The 24,266-nt window shown below is 36.4% G+C and overlaps 1 protein-coding gene across 1 annotated transcript; it reads left to right on the forward strand.

Annotated features, from left to right (window-relative positions):
- Nucleotides 1-19,004: 19,004 nt before the first annotated feature.
- On the forward strand, nucleotides 19,005-20,081 carry LOC114392534. Its single transcript, XM_028353705.1, has one exon. The coding sequence runs from the start codon at nucleotides 19,065-19,067 to the stop codon at nucleotides 19,641-19,643; it is 579 nt and encodes a 192-aa protein (XP_028209506.1). The 5' UTR covers nucleotides 19,005-19,064; the 3' UTR covers nucleotides 19,644-20,081.
- Nucleotides 20,082-24,266: the final 4,185 nt, after the last annotated feature.

The raw sequence follows: 24,266 nt of genomic DNA on the forward strand, positions 1-24,266 counted from the left end.
CGCACCATTACTTAAGTGAATATATATATATATATATATATATATATATATATATATATATATATATATATATTAGTATAGTAACCCAGTACACATCATTCACATAATGAAAAGTAAATTTGTTCATACATATAATTAAGTTTGTGATTTACATCTTCAATTCAACAAAAGAATTATGGAACCAGGTATGGAGGGGTTGATTAACAAAACATAACTCTCTCCCAAAATAATCCCAACATCATCATGTCGACTCGGCGGCTCCACAAAAGAATCTCACTTCCTGTACTTTACTTCTGTCATTCTGCTCCCACGAACAAGGATTCGCAATCATCACAGGTATCAACCACACGATACAAAAATTGCAAGGGTGAGTTCATTATAAAAGGAATTAATACTAAAATCAAATAACCACAATTACTAAGAAAACATTAACAAATATCATAAGCTTACACAAATATTCATTAATCCAACACACACTCAACAAATAATCATCATTCGTCCATAGTTCCAATCAATCATGTTCAGTATGATGCATGCACCTGACCTCAACTCTCAAATACAAATGTGGTACCATCCCTAAGGAAATAGCCTAAGTGTGTCTACACGACACTCTCACTTAGGAAAACTAGGCAGTAAGTGTTGAGGTCACCCTGTCGTGCACAGGCAACTCCCCCCCCCCCACGGTGATCAGCTTGAGTCTCAAGGGAGTTCCAAACTGAGTGACATGCCCCCAAGTACAAGTATTTTTCCTCATGAAAAACTATGAATACTTACTAACAAAGTTTGTACTATTTCCATGCAATATGAAGTATGAAACATGGGCACCATCAATGCAATGACCGTGGATAATTAAAGATTCTAAGCCATCCCCCTCCAAAGATGCTTAAAACTCTTTAACCACTATATTTCCGCCACCAGGGATATCCAACAAGGTCACTGCACCCCCCATGTACATACACAACATACAACGTATGAAACATGGGCACCATTAATGCACTGACCGTGGATAATTAAAGATTCTAAGTCATCCCCCTCCAGAGATGCTTAAAACTCTTTAACCACTCTATCTCCCCCACTAGGGATATCCAACAAGGTCACTACACCCCCATGTACATACATAACATAACATCATCACGATGCATTTTCAACATCATCCACATTTTTTCTCAATATCATCCTCAACATCAACATCATCTCATCTTAATGACATTAACAACAACAACATCATCATCTCATATTAACACAATCATTAATAACAACATAAACTCATGTTAACATAGTCTTCAATAACAACATCAACTTATGTTAACATAGTCAACAATAACAACATCACCTCATATCAATATTATCATAAACACCAACGTCACCTAATATCAACTAATGTCATCAATAGAAATATCATCAATAAGTCACACTCCGCATATACATATATAGTTCATGCCTGAGATTCACACTCCCCAGGTCTTTAGACAACACAAGTCTAATAAAAGCAATAATGTTCTTCGTCAATAATAGATATATCGCATCTCATTAGTCAAAAACATTGTTTTCTTGAAAACCAGCATGCAACAGGGACAGGCATACATCCCCATAGTTTGGTTCCCTGACCCCAACCAGGGTATCAAAAATGGTAAATTATAATAAACTCCCCTCACATATTGTGAGCTCTCTGTCAATTCCTCTTTGCGTCACTCGGAGGTCTCTCTTGTTAACGCTCGTCAATCCAAACGCAAGTTTCTATATACCAAATTGAAGGAAATTTAGTATAGATTTCAAAAATAAAGTTAATAACAATATTCAGAGTCAAATACCCCTATCAAAACATAAAAGGGCTAAGGGGTGCTTCGGGTTCTACTAAAAGGAGACATCATTTTGAAATTCCGATCACGCCAATGTGACCGGGGTTTAGTGAAGGTCATGAAAATAACATCCATTTCATAAAAAGATAACTTTTACAACGTCTCATTTTCAAGGGTTTTTCAAAGGAAGTGTAAAAACATCCAATAATGGTTCCCAAGTCAGAAAAGATGGTTGTTTTACGCTGTTGGGCGTATTTGAAGCCCACAACACTCACCCAGGCGAGCTTAGCTTGCTTGGGCAAGCTGATCCATAGCTCAAATTTTCTGCTTCGGTAAAAAAATCATGTCTCACACTCCATATGTTATATTGGAAATCCCAACGGTCAAACTGTGGATAATTTTCTTACGAACCTCCAGAAACAATTGGAAGACAATCCAATGGTTAACGAATCCAGGAGAGTGATTTTACTAAAATAGGTTTAGGTAAAAATTTGAAATCTCATAACTTCACCTTAGCTCAACAAACTCAACATCTACATCAAGAAATTCACTCATGACTAATTCAAGTCATACTTCAACTCATTCTAGTCAACCATATATTCAAATAACACAATAAATACAATTAAACATCAATTTATAATTAGTAATATTTCAGGGTGTTACATTCGTGGGAACCCCTTGATCACTATTTAAAAAATTAAGGAAATTAATGCAATAAAACATTAAGGTGTCCCATATGAGCACCTAGGTTTGTATTAAAACCAAAAATAAGAACAAACCTACCTAATGAGTCCCTATGTACACGAATCATGAAAATGTTGGGTGCATGAGTGATTTTACAAAAGAAGGTTGCACCACTCAACACATTCATCATATCACCTATTTTAGGGATTTGGTGCCTAATAATACATATTTTTGGCACCAACAAAGCACAGAGATTTAAGCTCTTACGAACCAAACCTTCATCCAACAACGCCTTTACTTGAGGAATAACCTCACGCCCAAGAGGTGTGGCAGTGCTAACAAGTGTCTTTTTACAAAGGAGAAGATGTGGAGGTTGTCTAAGAGGGGAAGTTTCTTTGATGTTTATCTTTATTGTAAAATGACTTCCTTTTTAGCTAACCTCTTGGAGGAGATACTTACCTCCTTACACTCCTCCTTAACCATTAAAGGTTGTCCTTCTTCTTGGGGGTAGATTTCTTCACTAGATTCTTCCCCTTCTGCTTCTTCACTTTCATTATAGGAAGGTGAAGTAGTAGCCTCATCTTGGCTACTATAAATGTCTTGGTCCCTCATAATCATGGTTTTCTTGGTGGGGCATTGAGAAGTAATGTGTCTTCTTCCAAGACATTTAAAGCACTTTTAGAGCTAGTCTTCTCTTGCATACTAGCCTTAGGGGGTTGCTTTTCTATTGTCTTCCCCTTATCATCTTTGGGCTTAGAAGGTGTCGCCCTTAAGATGCCTTGACCTTGGTCTTTCTTTGGATAAGAGTGAGAGCCATAAGATTTTGAAGTAGACTTCCTTTTAAGTTATTGCTCTACCCTTATTTCTCAATCTAAGTAAGCCTCTACATTGTCCTTCCCATGGAAGTATGGGAGGTTACTCTTAGCTTCTTGAGGCTTTCTTTCCTTTTCTCTCCTATTGGAGTGAGGTGTAAAATATGACCTATGCCTTCCTTCATAATAGTCACGAAGCTCTTCACTTAGTTTCTTGCAAGAGTCATGACTACAATAGGAGGCATATTTTTCTTTTCTTAACTATATTAGTATTTCCCTTCTTTCTTCTTCCCTTGCCTTCCTCTCATCTTAATTTATTTCTACCCTTTCTTTTCCTTTTTCTTTTCTTTCTAGTTTTTCTTTCCATAACTTGAGGGAACTCAACTCATCTAAGATTCTAGATAGAGGGTTCTTATGACTAGTACCCTCACCATTAACACTAGATGAAAGATGACTCATGTTGGTTCCTAAGTTGTGGTTCTTTCTTGCTGGGGGTTTTCAAAAGGTAAAAGCTAGGGTTCAAAAGAACTCAAGATAAGCGTGATAAAGCAAGAAGAAAGTATTATGCAATAACAAGATAAACTAGGCGTGGCTAGTAAAGACAATAAGCTATGAAAGTAAGCAAAAAAATAAAGTGCCAGAAAATGTAAACTAGGCGGATCCTAAGAGTGTTTGGATGACCACATTTAAGGTTCCCAACAAAACACTCACTATCCTAAGGGAAAATTGCCTAAAATTATTACACACAAATGGAAGTTTGTTACTAAATTTGAAAGCAATGAAGGTAAGGAAATTGCCAATTACAAAGTTACAAAAAAATCCTTAATTTGGGTGGTTGTTCTCTTTTTGGTGTTTCACTCAATTTGGAGTGCTTCTTAATCCAATAGCTCTTAAGGTGGTTGGCCCCTTGCTTCTTGACTCAAATTCTTCAAGGGATGACACCAATCCTCCTTTCCAAATCCCTATATGGCAACTCACAAACAAGGAAACAAAGAGACAAGCAATAACCAAAGACCAAAAAATGAAATGAAAGCTAAACCAATAGATTTTTAACAAGACAAATTTTCAAGGATTATTCAACAATTAAAGCAATGAAAAACGCACAAAAAACAAAAAAAAACTCAAGAAACCTCTAGTTTTGGCACTTGTTTTCACACTACTTTTCAATTGAAATTTCACAACTAAGATTGGTATAAAATAGGCACCAATTATAGAACAAATTTTGAGCCAAAACAACAAGCACATTTCCCTTTCACTTTTTTTTCCTGTCACCTTGTGTGATTTTTATTATTTTTTCTTTTTATTCAAATCACTTAGTTCTTTTTTTCTAATTTGTTTCCAGATGTCTAGAAAATTCAGTAAAACTTTCAGCTCAAAATTCGCAGTGACCAATTCCCATTAATTTTTACAAGTTTGTATGTTTAAGCATGGTATATTGATTTCCTTAGGCTTAATTTCAACCTTCCTATGTATGTTGAATTCACTAGGCTTGTTTACCACATTTTTAGGAGTTCAATATTCACTTAGGATCAAAATTTCAGCCAACAATTCAATCACCAAAACTCAAATTCACAATAGACACAATCATAAGGAAACCAAAAAGTTCAAGAAAAGGTTCACAATAAAAAACTCTCTAAGAATTTTGCATGAACATGTTAAGGACTAATTAACATGCAAGATTCAACTTAAATAAACTAATAGGCTAAAACAATTTCATACACTCATGAACAAATGAGTTAGACAAAGAAACAAGAAAAATAAAATTCAGCATAACATAAGGAATCTTATGTGACAAGTTTCATGACTAGACATGACTTCTACGACAAAACTACAACAGGTGAACAAGTCACTCTAGATTTTTGAGGTTTTCTTCTACTTTAATGTTTTGATAAGAATTTTATGGTTTAGGTTTCAGCCACAAAAAATAGCAAAACAAAACTCAAAGGAACTTAAACTCAACACAATTCATGGTTCAAGAACAAGAACAAGAAATTTGAACCATAGAAAATCAAATCTAGCTTCTATAGCAAGTTTAATTTGTGGAAATTCTAAAAAATCATGTTAACAACATTTAGCACAAGACATTTAAGGAGATACATGGATAAAAATGAAGAAACAACAATGGAGGAGAAGGTAAAGCTAAAAATTAATGGAGGTTTAAGGAGCACCTACTTGAAGCTCTTGTGCTTTGATTACTACTTGATGGAAGCTTGCTTAAGAAACTTTTGTGGAAGCTGAATCTTTAAGCTTCAATGAGGTCTTTCAATGGTGATTTTCAGCCATGGAGTTGCAGCGGAAGATAAAGGAGAAGAGGTGAGAGGAGGTGCCATCCACTAGGGAATAAGCCATGGAAGAAGAAGCTTCACCACCAAAAGAGTGTCTTGGATAAGAAGCTTAGAGAGGAAGCTTCAATGGAGGAAGAGAATGAAAGAAAGAGAGAGAGAGAGAGAGAGAGAGAGAGAGAGAGAAAGTTGTTGGACAAGTGGCCTCAATAACTTAAGAGGGGGGGTGAATTAAGTTTTAAAATTTTCCCACTAACAAATTTTAACCCCCTTTTAAATAATATATGATAGGCTTAGAATGCAGAAGAAGAAGAAGCAATCAATTTAATAATGTTCTTTTAAATGTGCAAGACAAAGTAAACTACAATAAAATAACTAAGATAAGGGAAGAGAGAATTACAAACTCGTTTTATCCTGGTTTGGCCACTTCCCATGCCTACGTCTAGTCCTCAAGTAACCCACTTGAGATTTTCCACTATCTTTGTAAACTTTTTACAACTTCTTAACACACCTTGGGATTCCTCTCCCCTGTGTTCAGGATTCTCACAAGTCAAGAGATGAACAATCTCTTGATCACAACAATGTTTTTAGAATGTTCAGAATAATTTCTCTCTTTTAGAGATGATAATACAAATTGAAGATCTTAGAAGAATACTCAATTGATTTGCAAGTGTTTGGCCAATAGTTGTTTAAAGAACATTTGACAATTAAGTTCTCTTAGAACATCTCTCTCTTACTTTTCAAAGTCAGACACACATATATATAGGCCCATTGTGCCTTTTCAAAATGGTTTGAAGAGATGTGTCTTTTCAAAAAGCTTTTCTGAAGTTTTCTCACTGTTAATCGATTACACAGTTATATTTTTGAAGAGTCATGACTTTTCAAAGGTTTTTTTTGAAATCTCTTCACTGGTAATCGATTACATAGATCAAAATTCAAACAGTTTTGTGTCGTTAGTCAAAAATATCTTCACAAACTCTCTGGTAATCAATTACACAGTCTGGTAATCGATTACCGGTTCAAAAATATCTTTTTGAAGTAATTTAGCCTTTGATAAAATAGTGTTTTATACTAAAGATTGAGGCCAAACTAAAGCAATCAAATTGAGATTCTTTAAACAAACTTATTAAGTTCTTATCTTAGATTTACTTGATCTTGTTCGCTTGACCTTGAATTAATCTTGAAGCAATCTCTATTTGCTTAACCTTGAATGTTACTTTAAGCAATCTTGTTTGATTATACTTTGGCATCATCAAAAACCTGTATTCATACATTTACAAAAGTGGCTTGGGAATGAAGGAAAGATAGGGAGAGAAAGTTAAACTTTGAAGTGTGTCTCACAAGACTCACATTCAACAAAGTTATGATAAGTGTTACACATGCTTCTATTTATAGTCTAGGCCACTAACTAAATGAAAACTTCCTTGAGAAGCTTATTTGAGAAACTTCCTTGAGAAGCTAGAGCTTAGCTACACACACCCCTTCTAATAGCTAAGCTCACCTCCTTGAAAAACTTCCTTGAGAAGCTAGAGCTTAGCTACACACATCCCTCTAATAGCTAAGTTCACCCCCAAGCCAAAATACATGAAAATGCTTAGCTACACACACCCCTCTAACAGTTAAGCTCACCCCCATGCCAAGATACAAGAAAATACAAAAAGGTCCCTACTACAAAAGACTACTCAAAATGTCACGAAATACAAGGCTAAAACCATATACTACTAGAATGACCAAAATACAAGGCCCCAAAAGAATGAAAACCTATTCTAATATTTACAAAGAAGAGTGGACCCAACCTTGGCCCATGGGCTCAAAAATCTGTCCTGGGGTTCATGAGAATCCTATGGCCTTCTTTAGCCGCTCTAGCTCAATCCTCTTGGAGTTTTCTATCCAATACCCTTAAGGGGTAGGATTGCATCATGTCATCTCCTTCTTCTTCAGCTTCACTGACTCCCCTTCTGTTGTTCTGGTGTCGGCATCGCTTTTCTCCTCTTCTTCTCGCCCTAGTGTCTCCCTGGAGCACGTCTACACTTCTCATGATACTGACTCGATGAGGAGCATGGGGTATAGGTCGGAGCAGAGAACCCAGACTGGCTTTGTCTCTACTTTTGACAAGAACCTTATTTGGTTGGTTGGGGTTCAAAATCCAATTGATTTTGTGAAGGCCTTCCATTAGAGAAGTCTAGCAATTCTGAAGGAGAATGGGAAAAGGCACCAAGAGGCACTAAGCAAGATGGCATACTTAGAGGCTAAGGTTGCCAAGTGGAGGGCCACTGCTTGAACTATTTGGAGAGTGGAACGCCCCAAGGTGGCCAATGCCACTATTTCCTTTGCTAAGGTCGTGAGGTCGAACCACCAGTTGTCGCCCAAGGTTAGTGGTGTTCTTGCTAAGTTATTGTGCACCAGATTTGATGGTGATGAGCTATTTGAGCAGTGCAAGGGCTTCTAGAGGGAGAAGAATGAATAGGCTAGCAAGGTGGAGAGCACTGTTGTCGAGAAGGAAGAGCTTGCCAAGGTGGTTGTTGACCTAGAGGCCCGGTTGAAGGAGGCGAAGTCCAAGCTAGAGGAGACTGAGCTAAGGGCGTCCAAGGAGAGAGAGGCCATCAAAGAGCTTGAAGAGGAGTTGTTGGTGTATAAGAAGAAGGTCGTAGAGCAGGATGAAAAGGGCTTTTATAAGGTCATCAGGCAGGCTGGGTGGAGCCGTTTGACGTTTAATCAATCCATTGAAATCCTAGGGTTTGTCCCCCCCCCCTTTTTTTTAAAAAAAACATCGACGAGTGAGAACTTTTGATCTGCCTCTAGGTTCACTTGAGGCTCATGCACAGTGCCCCTCATTGCCCCAGTGTAAGGCTTTGAGGTACCAATTTTCATCTTTCGTCATGACCTTGTAGCTGGGAACTTATTGGGTGAGAACTTCTAATCAGCCCCTAGGTTCGCTTGAGGTTTATGCATGGTGCCTTTCATTGCCCTAGTGTAGGGCTCTAAGGTATCCATCGTTGTTTTGTTTTCACAACCTTGTAGCAAGGAAGAATGAAAGAGGCGGTTTGATTCTCACAAAAATAATTTTTCAAGGACGAGAAATAGTTGAAGGATTTTTTTTTTCAGTTGACGGGTTAAGTCAAATGACTCCTATTCTTGATAACTCACTTCTCTCTAAAAAAGACAAACTTTCCGGAATGATAAAATGAGGTCACATGAATGCCTATATTTTTACTTGAAAACACAATCAATCAAATACTTTTTTTTTCTTTTTCTTTTTGAACTTTTTTTGCTTTACTCGTCGTTTTACGGCACCCCACCAATGTGCAGGATGAGTAATCTCTGATTGAACGGTCTTGGAAGTCAACACTCAAGAGCGCAGGTCACTTGAACAAACAAACCAATGGCTTACACTCACATTCCGGTGGAAGTTGAATAAGCAAAGATGTGTTTGTGAGAGGATGAGAGAGATAAGGATGTCAAATTTATCCATATTATTTAATATTGTAATTGTGGTTTACAATAATGGCATAAACTTGAAAATTTTGATGAGTCATTAGAGACATCTAACAACAGCTTTCAAAATTGCCCTATGTGTGGTGTCGCTTGTCAATGTTAGGATTCACAAGCGATTCTCCTTAAATTTCAGCTAGCCCGCATCAATTAGACTTTGCACCCTATGCTTCAAGGTCATACAATGCTCAATGGAATGTCCCAGAACTCCTCCATGATATGCACATGTTGCGTTCGAGTCGTATCCTCAGAAAAATGGAGGTTGAGGAACCTTGGTTGGGGTTATGGCTACCATTGAATTATTGAGTAGATATGGAAGCAAGTTAGCATAGGATACCGGAATTAGGGTGAATTCTATAGGCTTTTTCGCTGCAAAATTCATTTTTTGGTTAGTGTTTTGGTTTGTGCTAAAGGTGGTGTTCGTCATTGGAAGTGCGGTAGACAGGCTTTGTGGTTGATTTAGGGATGGCCTTTGTGGATGACTGGGTGGTGGGTAATGAGAAGGGTTGATATTGGCTATGTAATGATGTTGTTGAGCTGGTGGGGGATTTGGCCATGTAGGAATGACAGCCTCAACATGGGTTCCTTCCTCATTCTCATCCTCTTCATTTGCCCCAGTTTTCTCATTCATCCAAGCAGGATGATCAAATTTTCCTCTTTTCAGACCCGCTTCGATCCTTTTGCCGACGAAGACCAAATCCACAAAGCTTGAAGGTGCGTACCCCACCATTTTTTCATAGTAAAGCACTGGTAATGTGTCTACTATTATTGTGATCATCTCTTTCTCCGTCATTGGAGGTGCCACTTAAGCTTTCCAGGTCTCTCCACCTTTGGGCGTATTCTTTGAAAGATTCGTGCCCCTTTTTGCACATGTTATGTAGTTGCATCCTATCCGGAGCCATATCAGAATTGTACGGATACTACCTAACGAAGGCAACCATTAGGTCTTTCCAAGAATGGATTCGGGAAGATTCCATGTTAGTGTACCAGGTAACAGCTACCCCAGTAAGACTTTCTTGGAAGAAATGTATCAGCAGTTCCTCATCTTTTGTGTATGCCCCCATTTTCCGATAATACATCTTTAGATGGTTCTTGGGGCAAGTAGTCCCCTTGTACTTGTCAAAGTTTGACACCTTGAGCTTGGGAGGGGTGATGATATTGGGTACTAGGAACAACTCTTCTAGGTTAGCAAAGGCATAATCTTCGCCTCCTTCAATGGCCCTGAGCCTTTCCTCTAGATGATCCAACTTTCCTATTTTTGCCATAGCATGAGGGTTTTTACCCGCTGTGGAATGCAAATGGTGTGGTTGTGGATGATACTGAGGGCCCTCCAAAGTGTTTTGCAGGAGTATACCACCAACTACTTGCCCTTCAGTGGCATATCCGAGGCAAGGCTCGAAGTCGACTAGATTGTGGTGGGGTATTTCATATGTCTCCCCCATGAGTTGAGAGACATGTGCATGATGAGGTTGTTGGCTCTCAATGAGTATGAGAGTGGAGTTATTGACATCCTCACCGGGAGTGTACGCCACATAGGGTGGTGTATAGTTGGGAGGCAAGCCATATGGCGGGAAGGCGTGCTAGTTTTGAATTTGCACATCATGGGAGCCGCCCGTACTTCCAAAATCTTTGCCTATCATATCTGAGGTTGGATGATTCATTTGGTTGAGGCCAGATGGGGGCGTCGGGTTCACCTTAGCAACAGTGCTGGTACCGGCAACTGTAACCGCATTGGCTTCCATTATCTTCTTCATGCTCATCATGGCCTCCATCATTATGGCCATTTGCTCTTTCATGGCCTCCATGTCGACTTCATCTGCTCTTGCACCTCCTCTACTTCACCCATTACTCTAGCTCTAGCACAGGTTTGGTAAGGGCACCGTAAAACATGTTCTTTTCTTTTTTATAACAATGATTAAGTTCATTTTTTTTCAAGGAAAGAATGCAATGAGCAATGCAACCAATGAAAAGCATGGATGTATGCGAATGATGCACGGTTGAAGTATTACAAATTTTTACACAGGACATGGGGTTGAATCAATTTAGATTTTCAACATGGTCCATGACATCTTTGTCAAGGTGAAACTGGAAGTAACAAGGACATCAACAGTCCTAAATGTGTTTGGCAGTAGACGAAGCAGCGATGTAACTCGATCCATCTTTTGCCCCAATTTTTTACAAGGTGGTTAATTCCATACTTCAACTTGACTTGATTAACCTTTTCATAAAAGCATGAGCTTGGTTCAACCCTATAATCCTAGGAATGGAAATTTTGATTGCCAATACTTCGACAACATTTCATAGAGATGAAAGACTTGGGAATACGTATGCTATGCATGGAAAATTTAATTATGAAATTGAGATGCCCGAAGAAACATCTTTTCTTAGTTAGCCATGCATTAGATACCATGTTCAATCATTTTTGTTTTTTAAGAGAAACAGGTTTATGATCCCAACATGGTTAACTCATGGTACCTAACACATGCAACTAAGAATGCAGTGTAAACTTTCATGCTTCCTTTTTTTGTTTTTGTTTTGCAGAGGAAAATGCAAGGATCATGCATGAGTAAACATGAAAACAAATGGTATGCAAAAACATGTTAGATGCAGATGCATGGTGATGAAATGACTTATGCAAAATGCAATGCATGAAATGATAAGTGACAAATGCAGGAACAATACGTCCATTACGATGCCATGAAGAGATGTTTATGTGATGCATGATATGAATGCATTTACGAACACGAGAGCCCGAAAAATCATCTCTTCTTACTTGCGCATTCGGGGGCGCAGTGCCCCATGTGTGCAGTTAAGAAGGTGATATGGACCTTCCGGCTTCCCGTGACAAAAGACAAGACCAACATACAACGCGTGCGTGACGACATGATGTAGACATGCAAAAGCACAACACAGGGATGTACACAGTATGGCAATATCCACAAATAATCATACAACAAAGGCGTACATGACATTTAGGTTATATGCATGACAATGTTTAAAAGGCACGCAGCGTGTTCGCTTCGTGCCCCTATTTTAGGGACCTAAATAGGAGGAACTAAAAGGCTTTTAGTGATAATTCCCAAGGTGGTCATATCTCTCTTGATGGTTTCTAGAGGTATCATCCCCTTCGAAAAACATATTGCGGCAGTAGGGACTACCAGCAACAATATGTTATCAAAGAGAAAAACTCAAGATGAGGGTTCACTGTTATCAAGCAAGTCGAAGACCCAGCATGACCACAGATTCACCTCCACTCCTTATGTTCCCATGGACTTGGGTATAGGACCCCTTTTCAACTCACCGTGAGTACAAATAGTGTTGGTGTTTGTGTGTACAAATAGTGTTGGTGTTTGTGTGCATCAAATGAATAAATATTTATCTCATGCATACATTTCAAAAACACACTAAAAGCATCAAAGAGTTATATACAAGAACGTAAGAGAAATAAAAGGAAACCGACAAAAGAGGAAGTCATGATATTGCACGAGATTAGAAGGCCTAACTCTCTAAAAACAGTCCCCAGTGGAGTCGCCAATTGTCGCAACCTACCCTTCGGCGGGAGGGCGACGCGGGGCTCACGGGTGCATCTCCCATGGGAGGAAAATGCGCGGAGTCGCCACCAACATTTATTCGAGGAAAACGTTGGAAAAATCGGAAAAGGTGTGGTCTACAAACTTTAATCGTGAAAGGTTCGGGAGTTGTTTTTACGCACGAGGAAGGTATTAGCACCCCACGCGTCTGTCACAAGGGACGACAGCCTTTAATCAAGTGTGCAAATATGACTTCAATTTGTTTTATTTTCCCCTTTTTTATGTTTTTATGTTTTTTATGGGTCTTTTGTATTTTTTATCTTTTTGTGGTCGACAAGGGTGTTTCCCTCGCTCCTACGTATCCTCAATTGCGATGAGAAAATCAGACCTACGTAGTTCTTTGAGAACTAAACATTGGTTAAGTTGTTTTTATCTTTTTTCGCAAGATATATTTTAACCGAACAAAAGTCGTTTAAGGCATTGGACCATTAAACGATCTTTTGATTTTTGGAAAGGAGAGAAACGTTAAGGCGTTGGACCATTAACGATCTCTTGGTTTTGAAAGGAGAGAAACGTTAAGGCGTTGGACCATTAACGATCTATTGGTTTTTGAAAGGAGAGAAACGTTAAGGCGTTGGACCATTAACGATCTCTTGGGGGGGTCGACAAAAGCGGGGCTTTTGCTCCTACGTATCCTCAATTGTGATGAGAAAATCAGACCTACGTAATTCTTGCAAAAGCGGTAAAGTTACATGTTGATTTTATGCTTTTGAACGGTCCATGTTAACCGATAAAAGCAAAGAGGACCGTTTAAGGCGTTGGACCTTAAAACGGTTTTTAGTGATTTTTGCGGACAAAGCTTGATTTGTGAGTTGATTTTAGCCTTAGTTTCACTTTGGTTATTAGTCAATTCATTCAAGGAAACTTCCAAAGAAAAACATCCAATTGATTTTTTTGATTACTTTATTATTATTTTTTCAAGATATTTTGGTTATTTTATTATTTTTTTGCCTTTTTTTTGTTTAACCGTGGTTACAGTGTGAACGATTGGTTAGATTTTGCTTTAACAGTGATTAAACGAGATTACAATGCAAATGATCGGTTGAAATTTATTTTATCATGTATTAGGCGACATAATGGCTTAAACGATCGGTTAAAGCTCGTTAAAAACGGAAGAAAAGAAAATCGAAAGTGAACGAAATAAAGATGAAAGCCAACAAAACAAGAAATGAATTGAAAGTCTCGGATTCGAAAACTTACGGGTTGAAGAATGAAGAACGAACGAAGAACGGATGAAAAGCGACGGAAAACCTTCACAGATTTGCTCACGGAAACGTCTCGGAAGCATTACGGAAGCACCTCGGCTTGGATTTTCTTCACGGAAACAATTTTTTCACCCAAAAAAGCCGAAATGCATAGCCAAGGGGGTTAGGGACCCTTTGGAATAGCCTCCCTTCGCCTATTTATAGGAAAAGGGGGGAGGAGGTTGCCGCCCAGCTCGCCTAGGCGAGCTGGGTTGCTTCCTCCTTAAATAACTTAGCTTCCAAAATGTTCTAGAAGGGCTCAGGTTCGAAAATTTGAAAATTGCTATGTGCACCCCACCTTGATAAGTTCACCCTCCTTTTTCGTAATTTACGGAAAAGTTACAAAAGCATATAGAACTTGATTTTCTTCTTTTTCCTCTTCCCTTTCACCAATATCAAGTGAAATATGCTTACCCAAGGTTTTTGGAAATTTTATGGAAGCATTACGGAAGCCTCGGAAGTATATAGGACTTGATTTTCTTCTTTTTCTTCTTCCCTTTATCAAGTGAAATATGTTTACTCAAGGTTTTCGGAAATTTTATGGAAGCATTATGGAAGCCCCGAAAACCATTTTTCAACAAAACGTGGAGGATCTTAATAAGTTCACCCCCCTTTGCTAAATACACTCCCGCCTATTTACACACCCCACTTTGCTAAATATAGTCCCATTTTCGTGTTTTTAACCGGTTTCTTCCCGAAATATCTCGAAACTTTATGGATTACGCAACGATACTCTTTTTGCCATCCGAAATGTTGCGGGACTTTACGGATTACGCAACAATGCTCTTTTTGACTTCTGAAATGTTGTGGATCTTTACGGATTGTGCAACAATGCTTGTTTTGATTTCCGGAATGTTGTGAGACGTTACGGATTACACAACGATGGGTGTTAAACATTTCGAGGTGGTTAAGCGAAGGCCGCATGCCAACAAATAATGATCCCCTGACGAAATTAGGGTATGACAGGGAGGATTGGAGCTTTCTAAAGGGGTCTCGCGTCTGAGGCCAGACCGTGTGCTAACCATTAGTGAAAGAGAGGTCACGGGGTAAGTTTTACGACAGCTCCATAGTGGGTGCCAAATGTACTTACCAAAATATGAAGCTAGTCGACATCAGGGTGGACGTGGCCAAGATGGGCTCCACGATCTCACGTGTTGGAATGTGAATATCCTCTGTTAGGAGGACAAGATGGGAGACTTACAAAACAAAGGACTCTCATGCTCAAATAAGTACGTGAATTAGGTGAGAATGAGAGATAAAAAAGGTGAGATAGAACCTGATACTTATAGAGTGGAGTAGGAACTTCGAGTTCTTATTTGTAGGGACTGTTATGGTGGTGTAACAATCCTTGCATTAGGGTGGAAGTGGGCGTGGTGGTAAGGACGGTGGCGATGATGGAAGTGGGAATGGTGGATCCAGCCATTGGCATTAGGGTGAAGCACATCAATGTAACATCGTGGGAAGTTAGTTTTCCATAGCATATACGTGATGTTGGGTTATTTGAAGGATTTAGAAGGAACAAAAAGTGTTGAGGTGGAGGCGGGTGTTGTCCGCGGATCTGATGTTGAGCGAGGTGGGGTTTTGTAGAGATAGATTTCTGCACATCATGGAGGTGGTGGTTATTCCAAGACTCTCCTATGCATATATGGGTATATTTTGTACCTTTTATCATAATTATAATATATATAAAGTATTTATTTTGTCAATAAAAAAAGTCTAGTGCTCCACATAACCTCATCCTATTATTGTCCACAAATGTTTTTTTAATTCCAATTACCAAGGGGATGTACACACATATATTTTTAAAGGCTCAAATATATTTTTGATCTTTAATAAATATTTGATTTTTATGTTTATTCCTTAATAAATTTATGTTTTATGTTGAATCCCTGATAAAACAACACTTTTGTTTTTTATCCTTGATATTTTGTTTTAGTTTCTAATAAATTAGGAAATTTTGTGTTTGGTCCCTAACAAATTACTGAATTTCTTTTTAATCCCGACTAATAACAAATGAAAAAAATTTATCAGGAAACAAACACAAAATTCAGTAATTAATCATGGACTAAAAATAAGTGTCCCAGACCAAAAATAAAATTGTTGTTCTAGTAGGTATTCAACATAAAATAAAAATTTATTAGAAAGAAAACAAAAAAAAATATTTATTAGAGATGAAAATATATTTAAACTTTTTTAAAAAGTAAAAGCATAAGTAAAATTTTAAATTAGTATAAATTAATTATATTATTTGTCATAGGTTTTGTAAGATCAAAATAAAATATTTTCAATTCATACATATTTTTATAGCTAGTTGGCCATTTAACTTTATTTGACTAAAAAGTATTTATAGTTGAACTAATAAGTTATTTTTATATAAAAAAGAAGAAGAAAGCGAGCATTCAAATTGATTGATTTCTATCGGTTATTCATTTTTTTTCATCGGTAATGTATTAATTGATTATCTGTTCAATTAATATTGTTCGAATAGTCCTGAGTTTAGTCCCTTTAAACAAAGTCTCAGGTACTAAGTTTGGAAAATGAAAAAAAAAATATTATTGAGAAGAGAGATTAGTTTTCAATAAAATTAACAGATATTTCATATTAATATTATGATAATTCCAAAAAAAAAATAAACATCAATTTAATCAAGAAAAATAATATATGCCTAATCTATTTTTTTTAATCAAGAAAAAAATAATATATTTATTGATATAATGTAATACTTTTTGCACTATCATTTAATTACAATATATCATTGTTTGTGTGTCTAATAAAATATGGAGTTTTTGCAAGATAAAAGAGTTAACAAAATATGGAGTTAAACACTACTGGGAGAATGTGGATCAATTTAGTTGTTTCAATTTAATTTATAATTACAAATTTATGTCTTAACTCTTAAGTATGTTATTATGCCTTATCAGGAAACTAAAAATCCTAATTAAGGTTTGTTTTCAATAAAAAAAAATAAGATAAAAAAATTGGCATTTATAATAATCTTATTCGATGTATCAAATAAAATTGTCGCAAATTAAATATGTCGTAATTGGTAAAACAACAAAAAAATCAATTAAAGACTTATTCTCTTTGTCCCAAGGCGGCATGAAATCTCAATACAAAGAAATGTCTGCAATGCAAAACATGGGTGTTGGAAAAACTCGAATTTATCTTATGGGAAAACACTTATTCGAGTTATCGAAACTCCAAACAGAATAAATCGCATTAGAAACAATTTTCTTTTTAATATGTAAGAATTGAAGATGTATCAAAGAGTTTGTAATAATTCAGGCATTCTACACAATCAAGTAGGTTAAAATCTCTTATTACCTTAGTACGGAATTTTAAAACATGATAAGAAATCTTCTAAAAAAACATGGCAAGAAAAAGATATGAGTAATATCTTGTTACTAAACATAAAATAAATCTTGGAAAAATTTAGCCCGTACATTCAAAAAATATAAATCATTTTCAATTTTTCTAAATATCAAATGGTAGACAAAAAATAAGACCCTTCATCTCTCTCCCATTTCCTTGAAACCTAAAAGCATTTTAAATCACAAATAATATGGTTTTGATGGAACCAAAATGCCAGTGTACTATAAAAATAAATGGCATGGCAATTTGAGTGACGTCCGTGAATATACCAAAACAAACCAAAAAAATTTAAATATATGTAAAGCGGGTTGTTACCCCGAGCAACAAGTATCCACGAACGTGGTTTTGAATTTTTCACGAAAAATGAAATGTATATTTTTTTTCTGGGTCAATGGGAATGTGGAATGTGTTGACATCAACAATTTTTTATTATCAAAAAATAATCTTTTGACGAAGTATTGACAAATGATTTTTTAATAGATTATTTTGACTAAGAGTCAAAATATAATATTTTGACTCATTGAATGGTGATAGAAAAAATGAAAACTTACAAAACATTAAGATACTAGAAGATATCAACTATGAAAATTGAAGACAAAATCATCAATGATAGAGATCAAAAATCAAAGTCATCGACGGTAAAGATTTAATAAAAGTTTATAGCGATTACAGTGGTTATAATTTGTACTCTATAAAAATAAAACTTATATATTATAATATGAGATTGATACACAATCATTTATTTTTTCAAAATACCAACATACTTACCATTGAGATTGGTAAAGGTTCAATAAGTTATCATACATGTATTTAATTCCTTATATGAATTTATGTTTGTTTATTTTATTACACATTTTTAAATCCTTTACTTTTTTCAATTTTTATTTCTTCTCAAAACTTTACTTTTTCAATTTTTATTTCTTATTATTATCGAAATTACTTACATAATTACTGAATCCAAAACACTTTTATAAAAAATTATTCTATTATCTTATGAATTAGAATCTTATTATAACTAAAACAGATATGTTTATTAAAATTATTCTCATAATTTGCATTAAATATTAAACAATTTTCTATTAAATTAAAAATTAAAAACTTATTTATTTGATTAAAAATAACTTATAATAAAAAATGAATTTTATTTCTTATTTTTAAATATTTGTTTATTAATAGAATCAGTCAAATTTTTTCCAGGAATATATATAGCATTTTTATAATTAATAGGACGATACTTCTTTTATCATATATACCGTTTACTCCGTTAACAATATGACCTGTAAAAGATTGAAAATATCGATTGTACACTATATTTTTAAAGATGTATTAAGTGGGAGTAAAAAAAAAAGAGTAAGAGATATAAATGGTGTGACATAATAAAAAGATTCAGTGATCTTCAAAAAAGATACAGAGAACAAATAAAATAAAATACAAAGATAGAAATGCAATACGTGTTGGCAACAAGTTTATTATTCTCATATATTTAGTTTTTCTTTTATTAATTTCCACCAGTGACATATTAGCAGTTTCTGTATCTATCTCTCATCCTTCTAATCTTATACTCTCTATTTTAGAGTAGATAATTTACCTTAAAAAATGATAATTCTTTAAATACACACAAATTTGAAGGACCGGAACCCGAATAGGATTTGGATTTGAATTTGGAGACTGATATAAACTACACCCGATGAGACATGGACCCAATACACTCGCACATTAAATACACCACTCTCTTCTCACCCCACTATCACCCACACTCACACACAAACAACATACAAACAAAACAAACATGCCTTGCCCATCCTCCCATCTCAGAACCTCACACCCTGCACCCTCTTCTTCAGCCCTAAGCTCCATGAAGCTTAAGAGCCTCATCCACACCCTCATAGTCTCCCACATGTGCCGCATCATCCGTGCATTCTCCAAGGTCAAAGCCGTAATAGTCGAAATCCTCAAGGGAAAGAAAAACCAATCCAACATTAACTTCCTCCACCACCACAAGAAGCAAAAGATGACCAAGAAGATCATCTTTGGCTCCTTCAGGCTCCACTATAACTGGTGCTCCTCAAAATCTTCTCATGTTATCCCTGTCCCCTCTCGGGTCTTTGAAGGGTTGCCAAAAGCTAGTGACACCCATCACGATGAACAATATTTATATGAGGATTGCCATGATGATGATTTACAACTTGCTGGGTACTTGCAGTGGCTTGAAGAGAAGGTTCATGATGATAAAAAGGGTTCTGGAAATGAGATGAACGAGATTGATAAGTTGGCTGAACTGTTCATAGCGGATTGCCACGAGAAGTTCAAGTTGGAAAAGCAAGATTCTGATAGAAGGTTCCATGAAATGATGGCTAGGGGCATGTGAATTTCGCAAACAGTGTTAACCATGGTGTACCAAAGAGGTCTAGTTAAATAAATGTGTGAGTATTGCAAATCCTTTTGATCGTCTCTCTTTCTTACATATAAAAAAACCATGGTGTTAGATGTTTCTGTAACAAACAACGTTGGGACAGTCACTTGTTAATTGGTTAGAGGGGGGAAGGGCTAGCTTTATTAATTTTTATGGTCTATCTGCCTTTCTGGTAACTTTTCATAAGAAGGAAAAATTAAGAGGTGAGGGATGTGAAGGGAGGTTGAATAAGAGATATGGGGATTTGCACAATGCTTCTGTTCATAGTCATGGATATTTTAATTTTCCGTTGGCTTGTTAGTTACCAGCATGGAACTGTAGCTTCAAATTGTCTCTCCGTTCACTTGAAATTACTAGTATTACATATTCTAAGATTAGTATAGTTTCCACCAATTTTCGTATCATAATCAAATTTTATTAAATTTTTTTCTCATAAATTAAAAATATTGATTACATGTCATATAAAAATTAAATAATACTTTATATCATAGACATGTGATGGTCCCAAATTATGATAATTTTACTCCTTGATGATGAGTGTGGTTGACAAAAAATACGAAAATTGATCTATAAGGATGATTTGGGAAACTAAAGACTAATGTGGGTCGGTCCACAAAATATTTACCAATGTGAGTGATTTAAGTCACTTTCAGGATTTGAATGGTCTCGGTCAACAACTTGTCACCTAGATGACATCACACTGACTCATGTTACTAATTCAGATTTTTTACTAATTTGGTGACATCACCGAGTGGCTTAACCCAGTCCTAATCATTGTTAACTTCACTAGGTGGCACCACTCTGGATGACTTCATCCAATCATTTTTAGTAATAATTGAATAATTTTAATAATTAATTTAAGTAAATGCAGGCATAAAGGCACAACGAAATTAAGTCAACCGTGTTGGAGTATGAATTCATCAAAAAAATCACGCACATACACTTTTCCAAAAACGAGAGAGAGAAAGGGGAAAACAGTTACAACGGAAATTATTTCTGTTTCTTGTTATTGTGATCAAATACACAAAATGATATTATATCAGCTAGTTTTTTCTGCCATTGAAGTAGCACGTGGCTAATACTCAATCAACACAATTAGTATGTTGTTCAACATATAGGAGAGTACTTATTACACGTGGCAATATCTATATCAATCAATAACTAGCTTATTTATTCTATTGAGTTTAACACACCCCCTTAAGCTAGTTTCCTGCTATCAACAATATTCAGCATGCTTCTCTGTTTCTTGAAGGTTTCAGATTTCAAGGACTTGGTAAATATATCTGCAAGCTGATCTTCTGATCTGCAGAACTTCAACTTGAATTTTCCCTTCGCAACTTGGTCTCTTATGAAATGAAATTTGGTTTCAATGTGCTTTGATCTTCCATGTGCAATTGGATGTTTGGCTAACTTGATTGCAGATTTGTTATCTACATATAGCTCAACTGGACCTTCTTCTTTGATCTTCAGTTCCTGCATCAAAGTATCAAGCCACACTGCTTGACAAGCTCCCATTGCAGCAGCAATGTATTCAGCTTCGCATGATGAAAGTGCAACCACAGATTCCTTCTTCGAGCTCCAAGAAATTAGTGTTGAATCAATTAGAAAAACAAACCCAACTGTGCTCTTCCTATCACTTTTGTCTCCACACCAATCAGCATCTGTATAGCCATATAGATTTCTTGTATTTTCACTATGGTTAATGGGCATCAAAATTCCATAACCAATTGTTCCTTTCACATATCTTAATATTCGTTTTGCTGCATTGAGATGTGATACTCTAGGCCTGTCCATAACTCTGCTAATCAGACCAACACTGAAAACCAGATCAGGTCTGGTGTTGCAGAGATATCTCAATGCCCCAACAATCCTTCTAAACTCAGTAGCATCTACTAAGTCCTCTTCACTATCTCTATCGAGCCACAATCCAGCTTCTGCAGGTGTTTCAGCACTATTACAGTGTTGCATATTGAATCTATGCAGAATATCAGTAGCATATTTTTGCTGTGTGAGAACAATTCCTTCACTACACTTCTTGAATTTAATTCCAGGGAAATATGACAACTCACCCAGGTCAGTCATGTCAAACTCATCCATCAGATTTTTCTTAAATTCATTCACTTTTGCTTCATTGTTTCCTGTCAATAACAGATCATCAACATAAAGGCATAGCATCATAATGTCTTCACCCCCAGACTTCACATACACTCCATGCTTAGACCTACATTTCACAAAACCCAAATTGGTCAAGCTCTTATCTATTTTCATGTTCCAAGCACGTGGTGCTTGTTTCAACCCATATAAAGCCTTCCTCAATTTGAACACCTTGCTCTCACTGCCTTTCACCACAAACCCAGGTGGTTGATCAATGTACACTTCTTCTTGTAAATCACCATTCAAAAATGCTGATTTTACATCAAGTTGATGTAGTTTCCACCCTCTCAAACTTGCATGAGCCACCACCACTCTCACTGTCTCTAATCTGGCCACAGGTGCAAATACTTCTTCATAGTCAATGCCTTGCCTTAGGAGAAATCCCCTTGCTACTAATCTCGCCTTATACCTCACCACTTCTCCTTTGGGATTTACTTTCACCTTATACACCCACTTCACTCCAATGGCTTTCTTATTCCTTGGTAGTTCCATTAACTCCCAAGTATTATTCTTTTCTATGGAATTAAGCTCTTCATTCATAGCTTTAATCCAATTCTTATTCTGCATTGCTTCTTCCACTGTGAGTGGCTCAGATTCAGCTAGTAGTGCAAAATGCACTATCTCACCTTCATCATTAATTGCACCATCATTCAACAATTCAAAATCATTTAATCTTTGAGGAACTTGTCTCTATCTCAAAGATCTTCTTGGCCCCTCAGCACTGCCTACTCCAGTTTCATTTTCTTGCACAGTCACAGTGTCACTGTCTTCAAGTTGCAATTCAACTTGATTCTGTTTTTCTATCTTTGGTGTGACATTCCACTCCCAATCCTTGCTTTCATCCACCACTACATCCCTGCTTATCACTATCTTGTTGTTCACTGGATTCAACAATTTATAACCTCCAGTTGAGTGATATCCAATCAATATCATCATTTCTCCTTTATCATCAAGTTTAGTTCTCAGTTGGTCAGGTACATGTCTATAACAAATAGATCCAAACACTCTGAGGTGAGACACACTTGGTTTTGTTAAACCTTGTGGCCTCAGTTATCTTAAGAGGGATAGGCTTAGAATGCAGAAGAAGCAGCAACAATCAATTTAATAATGTTCTTTAAACATGCAAGGCAAAATTGATTGCATTAACATAAATGAGATAAGGGAAGAGAGAATGCAAACACAGTTTTATACTAGTTCGGCCACAACCCGTGCCTACGTCCAGTACTCAAGCAACCCACTTGAGATTTCCACTATCTTTGTAAAATCCATTACAAAGTCTGAACCACACAGGGACAACCCATCCCTTGTGTTCAGGAATCCTTTACAACAAGAGACTCACAGTCTCTTAACCAATCTCATTGAATAAGAAGAATGGAAGAAGAATTCTCTCTTCTAGAGAAGAATATTACAATGAAGATCATGTAAGAATCCTTATAGATTTTGCAAGTGTTTGATCAAGGATTTCTTGAGAGAGCATTTGACAATGAAGTTCTTTTGGAATCTCTCTCATTGTCTTTTGAGAGGATAATACATTTTTGCCAAGCAAAACTCTCTGCATAAAATTCGGGCCCAAGTCACCTATTTATAGGCCTTTGATGGCCATTCACAAATCTAATGAAAAGATGTGACTGTTGGCGATATTCCTTGAAAATCCTCTCTGGTAATCGATTACAGAATTAGTGTAATCGATTACACAGTTGTTTTTCTAGAACAGTTGTGACCCTTCATTTAAAATTTGAATTCCCAACGTTCAGAGTCTCTGGTAATTGATTACATATGATGTGTAATCGATTACACACTTTCAAACCATTGGTAATCGATTACATGTGCCTTGAATGACTTGAAACCTTTCATTGTGAGGCAAGGCTTGATCTTGAAGAAATCTTGAATCAAGGCTTTGTTTGTTGAAACAATCTTGTATTAATCTTGAAGCAAAATGAGCCTTGTTTAATTCTTCTTTTGACATCATCAAAATCATGTATACATACATTCACAGGTTTCACTCCTGTCCAAGCTTCCTCAGGTGTTATATTTTCCAATTTCCTAGTTGGGCTTCTGTTCAAGATGTATGCAGCAGTGTTCACATCTTTTCCCCACAAATATTTTGGTAGTTTCTTGCTCTTTAACATGCTCCTCACCATGTTCAACAAAGTTCTATTCTTCCTCTCAACTACTCCATTATGTTGAGGAGTGTATGGAGGTGTTACTTCATGTGTGATGCCTTCTTTCTCACAAAATTCAGCAAACTCAACAGATACATATTCACCCCCACCATCCGTTCTTAATATCTCTAAATTCTTTCCACACTGTTTCTCCACTGAAACTTTGAATTTCTTGAATACTTCAATCACATCACTCTTCCTCTTAATCAAGTAAATCCAAAGTTTTCTACTAAACTCATCTATAAATGTAACAAAGTATTTG

This window comes from Glycine soja, chromosome 2 (genome assembly GCF_004193775.1).
Source record: "Glycine soja cultivar W05 chromosome 2, ASM419377v2, whole genome shotgun sequence".
Taxonomy (NCBI): domain Eukaryota; kingdom Viridiplantae; phylum Streptophyta; class Magnoliopsida; order Fabales; family Fabaceae; genus Glycine; species Glycine soja.